Consider the following 15,375-nt stretch of genomic DNA (forward strand, 5'->3'; position numbering starts at 1 on the left):
CTGTTCACACTGAAGACCTTCTATAATTCATATGAAAGACAATACTTTTTTCAGTGAACAGTGCATCTCCCTAGTGACTAAGCAAACAGAAACCAGCTTGAAATCTCTTTTTCACTGGAATAAACATAAGATTCGCTGCAGACTTGTTATCATGTATAGACTGGCACAGTATAATGGAAGAAACTCCTTCAGCTGTGATTCTTTTTGTAGTACCATAGTTCACCTGGGAAAAAGGGCTCGATTAACCAATAATTTTCTATCTCCGTTTTTTCCACTTTAGTCTGACTCTTGCTAAGGTCAACAGCAGTAGTTTCACTGATTGCATGCTGGGTTGTATTGAGTTAGGGCAGATAGAAGCCCCAGCTGGATGCAATGCTTGGATAGCAGAGAGTTTGTGACCTAACACTGTGATAAGGAAACCGAACGTCACACATAGTGCTGCTCCAAATGAAGACTTTGATTCCCAAAGCTGTCTTGATAAATTATGTAGTTAATGTTGAATCTCTTATCACTGTACTTTGTGAATGATCTCATTCTACAAAAACAGTTCAAACAGTCACAAATGTAAGCAATTAACCTTGTAGTATCACTTCTTCAGGGAACTATCCTCTTCTATAAGTTGTTTTTCACTTATAGTGAAAGGCATTTGGAGTCTCTTACAGCAATCAGCACATTGGTTTTCCATAGCTTGTTCTCATTGTTACTCATGAGGAATAACACTTCACTAATTAAAGACAAACCACAATACCCTCACCCTAATCTGAGTAACAAATGTTTATCTTGGTACTAATAAAATTTCAGCAAAGGGTAGGGTTGGTAATTTCATTCACCATAACATAATGTTGACAAATGAATGAAAAATATAATAGTTAATGAGTAATCAAGAAATATATAGTGTTGTCATGGTTTTGGCCTGGCACAGAGCCAGAGCCCCCATGAGAATACCCTCTCCCTGGTGTCTGCTGTGAGATGTGACCAGGAATAAGCAAAGCAGGCTCCAGCTTAGAAATAAAGAAAGAAAATAATAAAGAAAACTTTACTAACTAAACTACAAGACAAGAAGGGAAAAAACTATAAGGGAAAAATTGAAAACCTTACAAAAAGCACTTTCCTCCTCCTCCCCACCAAAATTTCCCAATGTAATACATTCCCCCAAATCACCAACTCTCAGTTCAGCACCACCCTTTAGAATACTCAATCTTCAGTTCATGAAGAGGAGAGGAGTCCTTCTTGCACCATAGGCTTCCCCTGGAAACACGCTGAAACCTCGTGTGTTTCCATGTCACTCAGCACCGCCCAGAAAGTCCTTTTGCCATTGTGACATCTTCCTTCCATGCCCAGTGCTCTCACCACTGTGCATGGAACAGAGCTGCTTCTAGGGTTGTCTTTTAAGGATGCCTTGTCTCACACCAAAAAAGGCACAGTCTCTCCTTCGGGACATCTGTCCCCCCCATTTTTTTCTACCTCCTGGGGCCGAGGGGTACCCACACTGAGCCCTCCCGGTTCTGAGGCACTGCCTCCCCCTAAATGCAGTCTCTGTGTCACAGGGAAAAACAATGGTTCAGTCTATGGCCACACAAGAAAAGTCCAGCCAAAAGGCCACTCCATCTCTCCCCCCACTCAGCCAGTCTTTTCCACTTCCCTCGGGCCTGGTCCTTGTTATCTCATCTATTATCTCTCTTCTCATTCAGCTCCGAGGAGGATCAGCATTTTTGCAAGGTCCCAGTCATGCAAGAAAAGGGTTAAATATCTCAGTCTCTGCCTGTCTGGAGCTCCGGCACTCCCATGCTGCCCTGCCAGGCACCTTCTCGCCGCACTCCCCCCTTCTCCTCCTCGGCCGGCCGCTGTCACATTCCGTCGCCGGCTCTCCCTCTCTCTCTGCTGGGGGGGGGCTGCCCGATGTCTCTTGGGGCTCCTCCACCCTTCCATCCTCAAGGGCCTCCTCACTCCCATCTCTGTCCAGGCCCAGGCCTACCACAAGGCTGCCCCTCCCCTGCCCAGCAGCAGCAGCTGGACGGGGGAGAGAGACCCGACCTCTTTGCCTCCAAGTCCCAAGAGAGCTTGCCAGGTCCGCAGCTCTGGTTTTTAACCCCTGTGTGTTCTCAGAGGTGTGTCCAAACCCCACTGGCCACATCAGATGCCAATATCAAAATCTGAGCACCCATTGGTTTGACCACAGCATCCCAGAATTCCCACTTCTTCCTGGTCAAACCAGCACAAGTGTTGATCACTGGAGCTTCCAATATTCACATAAGCAATGTTTCAGGCTACAAGTGTAACACATTGTAAAATGCACCTCTCCTGTAGCTTGGCTCAAAGATCTAAATCTCTAGTCTTTACACTGGGGCGGGAGGGAGTGTATTTTAAACTACAGACTTTTCACTAAGCTGTTTTACAGTGTAGACTCTCTGGACATGCAAGCCATCAGAAAAACAGAAGAGTGTGTTAAACTCAAAGTGATCTGACAAATGTAAGGGGCTGAGATGGAAAGAGTTCTGCTAAAAAGGCTTTACCACCAGAGAAATTGTGAAATGGAACAATGCTATTATTACCAAGCAGGAGCAGGTTGATCAAGGGTAATCACTTGGTGAACAATAGATAAGAGTATAATGCAATCAGATTGTCATAGATTTATAGGTCTTAAGGCCAGAAAGGATTTCTGTAACTTTGGGGTTTTCTGTTGAGCATTATTTTGCACTGTATATCTGTTCTAGACCATATGTAGTCGGAATACTTTACTGTTATATGCCATTACACATCATGCCTCTGCTGGGATTAGCATTTCTATTTAATCAAAACACAGCTTGTTCTTGACTAAACAATAATGAGAAGTCCTCTAGTCCTAAGATGAGGGAACTGTAAGAATCTGCACCTAATTTCACATTTGAATTTTCCTGATGTCTTCTTTTTAACCCTTGCTATGTCTTCTTGTAATAAAATAAAAGCCTATTTGAATGTATTAGTTGTTCTTTCCATTCTTGTTTAACCAATTTTCAGTTGTCTTTAGAAAGGTTAAATGCAGTTTCTTGCTATATAGTGTCCTTCTCATTTCTCAAACAATTTTTTTCTGGACTTAAACTAATCTCTAGCTATTGCTAGTAAAAGGCTTAAAATCAATGATGCCAATGGCATCCTGGCCTGAATCAGCAATAGTGCGGCCAGGGAGACCAGGGTGGAGACCATTGTCCCTCTCTGCTCAGTGCTGGTGAGGTTACACCTCAAATCCTATATCCAGAAAGAGAATTCTCCAGAACAAAAGCAAAACACCATAATCACAAAACCAAAGTAAACAATTTGCGCACAATCCACCCCTTGTCCCTCTAGCACAATTACAACAACTGAAAATATTTTACATCATTCCATTCTTTACTCTCAAATATCATTGTCAATGTCTTGCCCATTACTTCTCCTTATTCTTTTACAATCTGTTGATCAGTGTGGCTGTATACAGAAAGCAGAAGTAATTTGATGCTTTCATTCAGATAATTCTCTTATTTGTCCACTGGTTCACTTATCTCTGCTTTGGAGACATCTGTGACATTTTACCAGCTATAGCCATGAATGTGTGAATGAAAAAACAAAACGTAAGAGCATCTTTGCCTCTGACTTTTGAGCTGTTGACCCATAGTTTTCAAAGAGGTGCAGGGATCAGTAGATAGGAAAACAGTCTAGAAACCAGCAGTTACTATTTCTGGTTTTGGCTCTGCACAGCACTATCTTGATGCAGGTCCCTGAACATGTCATTTCACATTTCTGTTTTTATTTCTTCACTGAGACACTGGATTTTTCTATTTAAGTGGAAATCATTGCAGCAGGGATTTGCACTTTGTCCTATGTTGAGTGTGATGGATTTTCTAGAACCTATTGTCTGGGCTAGCTTGCTTCTCCAGCTGTCAGCAAGTGAAGCAGACATCTATCATCACCAATTAATTGTATCTGATAAAGTTCCTTATGCCTGTTGAAGCTGACACATACATTTGTCATTATCACATTGTAAAGCATCTCCCAAGCTTCTCTCTGCATGGAAAATGTCCAAGCATGCTTTTTTTTCCAGGAGGTTTTTCCAAAATAGTGTCTGGGTTGGTACTGTCAGTGGAGTTTTTCATAACATTTTCATTTCTCTAATTTTTCATATCCTTAATACATATGCAATGTAAAAAGCTTTGCACTCAGGGAAGTACCCCAGTTTCCCTGAGAACAAAAGAGATTTTTTTATTCCATTTAATTCAGTATGTGGCCTTACACTGATATGTAAGTTTACTTCTCCATGGTGACAAAGCTGCTTGGGAACATCCAGAAACATAAATTATTCATCTGTTAATAGGAATAGGCTGTTTTAGTTTCTTGTGTTGCCAAATTCTTAGTTTTTAAACTTTATTTCTTTATTACTCATAAAATTCTTCAGAAGATCATAGTTATATGCTTAATGCAGTCTCCACATAAATTAATTTTCTATAAACTTCAGTTAGAGGTCTAGGTTCTTTTGAAGCACAAGGGTACTTTGAAGCAATTTGGGAAGGTTTATTGAAAAGTTGCAAACAAAGGGTCTTGTGACAGGTTTATCAAATATTTAAGGGCCATTTACATTTAGGCAAGTAGAATCTGGAAAATAACTAACCTTCCTCTCTAACTCATTTCCAGGTTATCAGTGTTTATCTTAGAATGTGAAGCTTCCTCAGATCTAGAACAAAATATTTTCAAAGATAAGTTAATCAGAACTGATATATCTGTTTTAAGTAGGCTTAAGTTAGAGGTGATTCCTGGCAAAGCAGCACAACAGAACATCTCAAAGGAAGAGATTCTAACATTTTGTTCTGGAGAGTGGCTTTGACATTTAGAAAAATATTTTTCATTCAAAAATCAGATTATCAAGACCATATTTTCTTTAGGTCCTAATAAATTTACTCCCAAACTGGTATCTTAGACAATAGAAACCTCCACTTGTTTCAATAAAGGCTTATGTTAACTGATTGTTTTATGACCAAGTAGTTTCTACTTACAGTAACCTGCTCTTTATCTTGTGTTTACCACTAATAGGTGAAAATGTGTATTTCATTAAAAACATACATATTCAACTACAAGTTAAACCCCCCTCAGTTATTTGAAACTCCATTTGGCATGTGTTTCCTGCCTCAAAGGGATGTACTGTAAATTCTTTGCCACTATTGTGACAGGCTTTATCCAACTAATTTGTAACAAGCATATTTGGTTTCTTTTAGAGGCAGTTTTTAATTTGCTTATTCAGTTGCTGAAACATATTCTTAGGCAGAACACTCATAAAGACACTTTTAAATTTTTTTCAGTTGGCATCCAATCTTCTTATGAAGTACAATATAAGATCTACAGGGCTGTGGGGGATTGGGGCACTGTCTGCTACTTGTGCTATTTAAAGATATAAACTAAGTAAAACTGAAGGTTACATGTGCTCTGTAAAGCATGCAGGAAATACTTATTGATCTTTTTCTGGTTTGTTATCATTATTGTCACTGTTATTTGCTTTTACAGCGTAGAAAAAGATTTGCAGCTATTCAGCTAATGGAAAACTTCCTTCTTGATCAATTTATTGAAAGTTGTCATATCTGAAAAACATGTTGCTTGGTTTCAGTTTATTGGGACAAGTTTATAGCATGATTAAATTGAGAAATTCCTTGTAGGCAAACTTTGATGGTGGGAACAAATCAGACTGTCAAATTCTATGGTGTGAAGAAATCCTGTATAATGATCCATAGAGGGTCCATGATTTGGTAGACCCTAACTGAGCAAGTAGTTCATCGTTTTTAGGATCAACTTGTCAAATCTTGGCACTGATGCTAAATCATAATTCACACTGATGCATTTGCTTCTGGAGGCAGAATGCTTGTCACCATGCAGCTGTAGATTTTTGGTTGATTTTTATGACAAAGCATATATCTTGAAACAAGTAAGCAAATGGGGTAAAATTTTAAATAAATATCAAAGTGAGTCCAAACCCTATAAAGACAACCTTATCAATTATTTTTTTAAATCTAGAATTGGTGGAAAGCTTGAATAAATCTGTAAAGATTGTGCTGTTCTAAACAAGAAAAGGATGTAGAGTAATCGCAGATATTTTGGGTTTTCTCCCTGTCTCAATCTCTGCTTTATCCAGACCAGGTGTGATCATTTACTCTTTGTGAAGGCCCCCACTTTCCTCTGACAATGAGTAAAGAAAATGAGTATAGCTTGTACCTGTTGAGGAGATGCATTATTGGCTGCTTGCCATTTATTGATGGAAATCCAAATACTTTGACCACTCCTCCTAATGACATCCTATGAAGTCTCACCAAATTGAGCAATATGGGATTGCCAAGGGAAGTATGGAGAAATGGAAGTGAGGAGTACCTGTTCCTTGCAATGTAATCTTTGCTCTCCCATGTAGCAATGTCAAGGGGCTCTTTTTTCATAAAGTCTATGTCAGGAGTATTTCTGAATCTTTCCTCTTGTATTGATGCGAGGATAAGAAATCACACATCATTCCTATGTTTTGGGAAATAGGCTGGGGCATTTTTCAGGAGGTAACATTTAAGGTAGATGTTGGGTGAACAGGCTGATTTTCTAGTCCTTTTTGTAGAACAAAGTATCGGTTGGAATTTTATTGCTGAGCCATTTAACATCCTCCAAGAGTTTCACTTAATTTAAACATCCATGTTTGGAACACAATCAAACTCCCAAATGAACCTTATATATTACCTAATATTAAAAAAAACAACCATAAAGACTCTTATTCTTGCAGCCTTGGTTTCTCAAATTACTTAGTCTGCTTGCTGAGTAAGATGAGTTTGTTTTTAAACACGGCATAGAGCAGAATAAGTTGGATAACTAGATATTTTCCTCTCCAATCTTAACTGCAATATTTTCTTAATTAAAGTATTTTGATTTGGGAGGAAGGAGACATGTGAGTAGTTAAATAATTTCACATTTGCATGTACAAGCGTTTTGAAGGAGATGTTATTCACCAGCTTCCTCAAACACCTGACAATATCTGATCACTACTGGATCATTATCTAGAAAGCTTTGATTTTTTATTTGTTCATGTTTTCCTAATCAATCCCCTATTCAGGATACATGACCTTTAATTCTACATTTGCCATGACTTTGGCTTCCTGTGCCACTTCTGACTGCTTCTTTGACATAGTTTCTGCATTGGTTCACTATATATATGAAAAGAACTAGAGATGTTATGATCTTATGTAACACTTAAAAAGTTGGTGTCATTTGCTGCTAAGACACTTTGGCATTTAAGGGATTGTAAAATTAATGTTACATCTGTGCATACATTGGTATTTCTGATAGAGTTGCTATTGCATGATCATTATAAATAGTTATTTGTTTTTGTATATATAAAATGCACACACCATCTCTGCATATGCTAAACTGATTTCAGTGCTTTCAGGCTTCAATTGGTGAAGCTGAAAATATAGTGCAACAAATTTTTATTGCAGCACTATTTTTCTCTCAGAAATTTTGTGTTCATTACCTAGACACTCTCACTTCAGTTTCTGATCCTTTCATTAACCAGTTGATAGTCTAAAATGTATCCCTTAACATTCTAGCCTTGCTTTTTTTTCCTGTTTGGAGGAGTCCTGGGGGTGGTTGATTTTAGCCTTTATATTTCTGGTGGCTGGGACACATATGCTCTCTGTCCCTACACAACGGGCATGTTTCACTCATTAAATTTTGTTTCAGCTACACTGTCTGTTTTCTGTGGGAACTGTGAAGATTTGAGATGTTAATTACTTTCAAAACCAGAAAACAATATCAGTTACTCCCTTAAGATTGCTGGTAGAAAGCCCTTTAATAACCTTGGTTTCGTTATATGCTGTTGTTTCAGGTTCAATGGATCCAAAAGATTTTCTGAGGGAAGCACAAATAATGAAGAACTTGAGACATCCAAAGCTTATACAGCTTTATGCTGTCTGCACTTTGGAGGACCCAATTTATATTATTACTGAGCTGATGAGATATGGAAGTCTTTTAGAATACCTTAAAAGTAAGCAAATTACTCTAAACTCATTTTAAGGGTGCTGCAGTTTAGTAAATACACTAACATAAAAGATAGGAGTACAACATCCTAGTTTAAGGTAAAAGCTGCATTATTTGTCATGTGTGGGGGTGAGAAAAGCAGAAAGGTTTATGAATTTTTGACAACCAAAATATTTTAAAAGTAGGAAGGAATCACATCCACAGTCTGATTCTTGCCTTATAATGGCTCATATTTTTTCATCCAGTTCTAGGAATAGATGGGAACATACACAAAGGAATAAAAATATAAGTATCCAGAAGGATAGGTCATCATATTTGACATGAAATAGAAGTACTTCCACAAAATGTACTTAACTGCTTTGAAAACTATTACTAGTCAGGGATAGCTTTTCACTACAAATTTGTCTCTTGCCTATCTCATCAGGGCTTTTATCTCAGTAGCACTTCAAAGTGCTCTTTTGAAGGCAAATAATAATTAAAAATAAAATTGTACAGCCTGGAACAGACTAGCATAATGATTGCACTTTTAAGCTCACTCCTGTTATTGGGAAATTCTTGATTCTAGTGTTGCTACCCATTTTCAGTTTAGCAGATGTCTGTGAGATGCTAAATGTCTTTAAAGCTGTAATGATTTCTTGAAGACAAAATGTTTACCACGGCTGTCATGCTGAATTTCTTCTCTGTTTACAGCCCATAAAGCAAAGACCTGTGTAATACCACAGACAGCATTTGCCATGACACATGCCTTCCCCCATCTTCTCTGCGGAACCATTTTTAAAGGAGAGTCTGTCCATGCACAATTACAGCTAAAGAAATCTCTGACACAGAGACAGGAGCTTCCCACAACGGGTCTGCCATGACCTTGGGCCAGATCATCCACAGTTCTGTAGGCATTTGCTGGCCAGAGGTAGCAAGGCACAAATTTCCTTCAAATCCTCATCTTTGGTGCCTTTGTGTGTAGATTGCAGCTTATCTGATTGAAAGAGCCTGGCGCATCAGGAAATGATTGCTGTGCATGGAAACATTTATTGCACTGGAGAAATAGCTCTGAGAAAGGCAGGATGAGTCACAGCTGTTGCAGAGGTGAAAATTGGCCTATTAGTGTGCATAGAGTAAACATGTCCAGAGCACTTCAGTGCTGCAGCCTCTGTGTGGATCAGCTGCCAGCATGAGCACAGCACTTTGCTCCTTGCCTAAGTGCCCGCTCCTGTAGCTCTTCATCAGAGGCTGTGGAAAGTCAGCTGGTTTCCATGCAGCCACCAAGATATCCATAAAAATGCCCAGTTGAAACCCAGTCTAGTGGTATCCCTCCTTGTCTGATGGCCGATGCACAGGGAGGTGCACAGAACTAAGAGGTAGAGGCAGAGATCCAAGGGTTTTGATAGGGATTGTGGTCAGAGCAAAGTCATTGCTGTCAGTGAGACTAATAAGGAAAAAGATTTGAAGCTCATATAGAGCTCTGTGGCTGGAAGTGATCTATATCAGCTGGAGTGCACAGCTCCTGGTAAGTTTTCTTGAGATTCAGCCTCTGCAGGAAACAGGAAAATATTTTCAGAAGGTTTCTGTCTCTGTGTGCACTATGGGTAAATAAAGCAAACTAGAGTGGAGGAAAGTCCAGAGATATTCTTTGTTCCCATTCCCCTCCTAGAACAGTATGGTATGCTTTTCCAGCTTTAAAAGTCCCTAATATTTTATTCACAGTTACTATCACACTTCCCCATAATGACAGCTACTTAATAATGATGGACATGGGAATTCCCTGTGCACACTGTAAATGTACTTTGGGAGAGTTCTTGATGAGCACTGTTATGCAGAGTCATTGAGCTGCCACCAGTATGAGAAAAATGCACCTGAAAACTTTTCTTTGTTATTGGAAGTGAATGAGATTGTCATAAATGTATGACTGCTTTTATCAATTCTGATGGGCCTAGGGCTTGTTCTGGCAGGTATGCAGTCTTGAAATTCAGTGAATTATTGTGGAGGCAATGCCCTCACTGGAGAAAGTGCTGCTTATTTATTTTTCTCTTTTTTATTGTCAGATATCTGTCAATGAGAATATTTTCCTGTATTTTCTATATGAGTGATTATGATAGATTGCTTAGAATGGGGTGCAGACCCCAAGACTTCTTTAATATTTTCTATAATAAATTTTTCATATGAGGTTGAGGGTTTTGTCAAAAAATATTAGTAAAAAAGGACATGGAGGTGCTACATTTTCTCGATCAGTTAAAGAATAATCCATGGGATTATTTATAAATTCAGCAGTAGTGCCTGATTTTGAGTGTGAAAGTTATATAAACATATCTATATCTATGGCTAGCTGGCTAGATATAAACTTAGAGTAGCCTTCCACTACCTAATGGGAGCCTATAAGAGAGCTGGAGAGGGACTTTTTACAAAGCTAGGTAGTGACAGGACAAGGGGGAATGGCTTTAAATGGAAACGTGGTAGGTTTACATTAGTGGGATGAAAAAGTTCCATCAAATAAAATGCCAGAACTGGAGAAGGCTATTTAAAACAGTACTAAGACATGCTATCACTGTAAATCAATTAAAAATAATTGAGAGAAAACTGCCAGCTACAAAAGTTTTATTCCTCTAACACAGAGGCAGTAAGTAAAAGTCACCAAGCTGATGACAGAGAGCTGCCAATAAGCCTAGCAGCAAGGATTCAGCTTTTTGATATCAAGGCTCTGAAACAAAGTTGAAATTGTTTAGAGTGTTAGAGGCTACAGAGGTAGTAAGCCATGCTTCAGTGCTGCAGCATTTGGGATTGTGTGAATTGATCCTTGAATGTAATACTGATTTGGCTTACAATCAATTACCTCCTGGTTTAAATTCTTGGCATTGAGAAGGTTGGTTAGCTGTTCCCAAAATGCCACAAAATTGGACTCTAATGTGTTATACCACAATGAATTTTTTTTTTTTGTTTGTTACCCATTTTACAATTTTTGGCTGCAGTTTTTAATGGCCTGAGACTCCTTAATTTGTAGAGGCAAGTTGCTCAGCTCAAAGTTCTTCTACTATGTTGTTTGAACAATGATCTTCAATTGCCAAATCTCAATTTCTGGAATTTGGTGGTGGGAATGACATGCACATTGCTTCAAAAAGTTCTACTGGAGAAGGAGGCAGCTTGAAATCATCTCAAGGAGTCCTACTCCTGAGTAGCAACAACAGAGATAACAGCATGAAGCAGTCAAGTGGACTGGAAAGTGAAAATTAGTTATACTTGACAGCAGATGGTATTTTTCCTAGTCAGAATCATTGGAGAACAGGGAACAAGGACAGTTTTGTGATTTTCCATCTTTAGTCAGCTCTAGCTACAACCACTGGGTACGGACATAAACTCTTACTCACAGTTCAGAACAGTTTTATGAACCCTTAATATCAGAAAGGTGCATACTATGTTACTATCAATAGATAAAATATTTTCTTTTCGGACTGCATCAGCAGCTCCTTCCTGGCTTTGATTAACTCTTGCATGTAGTATCTACTGTTTTAGAGAAGATGGGACAAGCATTGTTGCTCAGTTATTGGGAAATAATTAATGTAATTCAGTAATCTCTGTCATTTGGCTGGGCTGTTACCTTATTGTATTGCATGATTTGGTTTATTTGTGTTGGCTTTTTTGAACCAGGCAGGTTTTCAGTTATTTATGTCTGAAATCAGCATCTTGTTGATGTTTTTACATTGTTCTTGTAATCTCCTTTTAAAACAGAAGATGGAGGCTCTCAAATCTCCCTGACACATCAAATAGACATGGCTGCTCAGGTAGCTTCTGGGATGGCATACCTTGAATCTCAGAACTATATCCATCGGGATCTGGCAGCCAGGAATGTTCTTGTTGGTGAGCACAATGTTTACAAAGTGGCAGACTTCGGACTTGCAAGAGTTTTTAAGGTAAAGTTGTGAGAGGCTTAATTGTCCCCCCTTTTAACGCTGGAGAGCAAGGTGGAAGAGGCCAACTAAAGAATGAATTGACGGGTTAAGACAAAGGCAAGCCCAGGGAGAAAAGGACCTATAACACGTTCACTTGTATCTTCTACCTGCATTATCCCATGTGAGGTCAGAAGTTGTCCTGTGCCTTTGTGTCAGTCTGAAGAATCTTGGTGTCTGCTTTCCTCCCAGCCACCCAGGAAGGATCCTGGCAATACCCAGCTTTATCCACAGTGTTTGCAACATGGAGAGGACTGATGGAAAGATTGTACACCTGGGCCTGTAAGGCAAAGCATATAAAAATGTATTGACATATATTCTCTCCTTGTTCACTTCCCCACTGCCTCCATGGTGCTTGTGATCACAGGTAGTAATCCTAAAAGGACCTTATTCCTGTCCACAGCTAACAGCAACATTTGTAAAGTGAGCTCTCAGAGCTTTAAGTCTGATGCAAATTCTTTGCCACTGCACTGTTTTGTTTTTTTTCTCTAGTCCTTGAAGGCAGAGAATGCCAAGGGTCACCAGCTAAAGCATCCCTTTGGAAGAGCTGTGGTTTAGAAATGAGATTTCCTACCTCTGAAAATTATTTAATCAGTGTTGGAAAGATTTATTTTGCTATATTTTATGGATTTCAATATGAAATCCATAATTTCTGAGGCTGTGCTTGGATTTTATTATTTATTTATGTTCTTGCACTGAGAAGGAAAAACAGAGAAAAAAGTCTTCTACTTCTCATTTTGTTTTTCCATTTCGACAGCAGAAATTGAAGTTTATAACAGAATTTGATTTATTACATACTGAAATATAGAGTAATGGCGTAAAAAAGGCATCAAGGGACTTTGAAAATTCTTTTAATTTAATTTTGGCTGTTCTAAATATGCATAAGTTCATATTACAAGTTCTTTAACATAAAAAATATATCTTTTTAAATGAACAATGCTCATAATGCATATGTTTCTTATTTCTAAAGATTAGTGTTATGGTCAAGATACCAGCTGTATAAGTATAGAGATACAAGTCAATAACAACCAGTATTTTCAAAACCATCGAGCATTGCAGCTGGGAAATATGTATTCAGTATTTAAACAATCAAAGAAGCAAAATCTGGTATATGTACATCTGGATTTACATGTGAAAAACTTGACTGAGTCTTTAGGTGTGACTTATGTATACTAAATTGTGTGTAGGAATTAAAGAGAGAAGAAATGTTCACAAAATTTAGATGTCCTTGTGATAAACCTTTAAGGACATGATGCTACAAACTGGCAACTCAACAGGTTTTTTGTTTCTTTCACCTACACTTTACACTAATTAGCTCAGGGGAAACGAATAGCTTAATTTGGATCAGTCAGAGTTTATTCTTTCTTCCCCAAAAGAAGCTTAAGCCACTGTTATCAAAGTCAATGACTCTTCAACATCACAATAAATCACAGAAGAAATCTTCTGAAGTTCATTAGCTCTTGCTCTTGCCTTCTCTCTTTACTCTAGACGTGGAGACATTTGGTCTCTAGTGTCAGCAGGATGCTTAAAACTGCCACTCTTGACAGACTTTTGAAATCTTGCATGCCAGGTCCAGAATTCACAGCAGCAAGTCATAATTAATCAGGAGCCACTCCAATGGTGTGTGCTTGCTTGAAATGATAAATGCCTTAGAAAAGCCTCTGATGAAGCCTCTGCACTTTTCAACTGCAAAGCTGAATCCAATGGTAGACTTCAGAAAATGGGTACCTACCTGAAAAACAAGAGTTTGGTTAAAAGGCAAGATTAAGCACATGCTGAGTTTAGTTAGATGCTTAAGTGGTTTGCTGAAGCAGGTCTGAAACCAGGCTTGTTTTGTTTTACCCATGATAGGTAGAAAATGAAAAAATATATGAAGCTAGGGCTGAAACAAAACTCCCAGTGAAATGGACAGCCCCGGAGGCAATCCACTACAACAGATTCAGCATTAAATCAGATGTCTGGTCCTTTGGGATACTTCTGTTTGAAATAATCACCTATGGGCAGATGCCTTATCATGGTAAGTACTTTTACCTAAAGAAATTATGTCTAATTTTTTTCTTGATTTCAGAATAACACAAAAAAGAAGGTTGAATACCTGTACCATGGGCAAGTTAAAGGGTTAAAATTTTAAAGAGAGGAAGAAGGTTGTTGAGATGAGGTCCATTTAGTGGGGCAGACCTTCTGGCTTCCGTGGGCCTCCTGGCAGCTTTGCAAAAGCTGTGGTTAGCACACATTCAAGCTTCCTCTTGATGGAATCAATCTGCACTGCAGAGGCACCTAAACCAGCTGGCTATTTTCCTCCATCATCAGATCAAAGATGCCAATTCTTGGAATGTGAAAAAGGGAAGAAATAAAGGAAGGGTTTTTTTGTTTCCCAACCTGTCCTTTTTGAATTTTTTTTTAGTATATCCCATGGAAGAGTAGATTATGTGTGAAGCGCTGAACAAGCACTTCAGAAAGAAGGTGTCTGAAAAATAAATTAGGGTGCTTTTACCCCCCTCCCTCATGTATGATTGTTGCAGTGAAAAGTTTTCATAAAGGAAAGGATCACAAGTATTAAATAATTAAGAAATAAGATGTCACCAATCTCAAAAGTAGATATAGTAGTCTGAGAGCAGCTACTATTTCTAGTACTGTGAGAAATGCTCAAGGAACTGTGGCTCCAATAACACAAGGTATCAGTGAGATGATTGACTGTGACTCATTTTGTGCTGGTGAGTAGAACACAAGGGAAGAACTAAAGCAAAAAAAAGTTATGTTGTCTGTACAGGCCTGAGGGGTGGTGCATTTGCCATAAACTACATTTCACAGGGTCCCAAACTGATATTTTCTGTAAAAGGAAAAATTGATTTTGCTTTTTGATTCCCACCCTCACCTCCTGTGAAATTGTTCTGAAGAAAAAAAAGCAAAGCAAAATATCCTGAAGTCTTATATAAACTACAGTCGTGTACATATGGACACATGCACAGATAAATAAATCATTTTAGTATAAAAAATATGTACCACCATAGCTTTGGATATTGTCTGAAAACTCATTCAGTTTTACCCCTTTGCAAAGGCATCTGTATCTTAAGAGTATAAAATGTCATTTTACTATTTTATTACTTGGTACTACTTTCAGGAGTTTGTTCTCAGTAATCAGTTAGAAGAGTTTATGTTGATTTGTGCTGGCAGTGGATAATGTGCGGAGGAAGCACCATCAGAGATCTAGGGAAAAGAAATTAACACAATTCAAGATTTAATTTAAAGAGTAAAAAATTGGAAGAGAACAGGACAGTAGTCTTAATATATAAAGGTATAGCAAAGACGAGGAAATTAATGGTTTCTTCTCCATGACTGGTGGTGATGGAGTAGAGGGGATAACATTGCCCAGCTGCCCTTGTGGAAATAGGGCTGATTTTAGGGAAAATGCTTCTAAATGTGAGGAAAATTCAGCAGC

General features: G+C 38.5%; 1 protein-coding gene across 1 annotated transcript in view; it reads left to right on the plus strand.

Moving 5' to 3' along the window:
• Window positions 1-15,375, plus strand: part of FRK (fyn related Src family tyrosine kinase) — a 47,800-nt gene that overhangs the window by 31,113 nt on the left and 1,312 nt on the right. Inside the window, exons 5-7 of the mRNA XM_059468709.1 lie at window positions 7,850-8,008; window positions 11,719-11,900; window positions 13,788-13,953. Of these exons, the coding sequence (XP_059324692.1) occupies window positions 7,850-8,008; window positions 11,719-11,900; window positions 13,788-13,953 (507 nt within the window). The remainder of the gene's footprint in view (window positions 1-7,849; window positions 8,009-11,718; window positions 11,901-13,787; window positions 13,954-15,375) is intronic.

The sequence above is a fragment of the Ammospiza nelsoni genome, chromosome 3 (assembly GCF_027579445.1).
Source record: "Ammospiza nelsoni isolate bAmmNel1 chromosome 3, bAmmNel1.pri, whole genome shotgun sequence".
NCBI classification, from domain to species: domain Eukaryota; kingdom Metazoa; phylum Chordata; class Aves; order Passeriformes; family Passerellidae; genus Ammospiza; species Ammospiza nelsoni.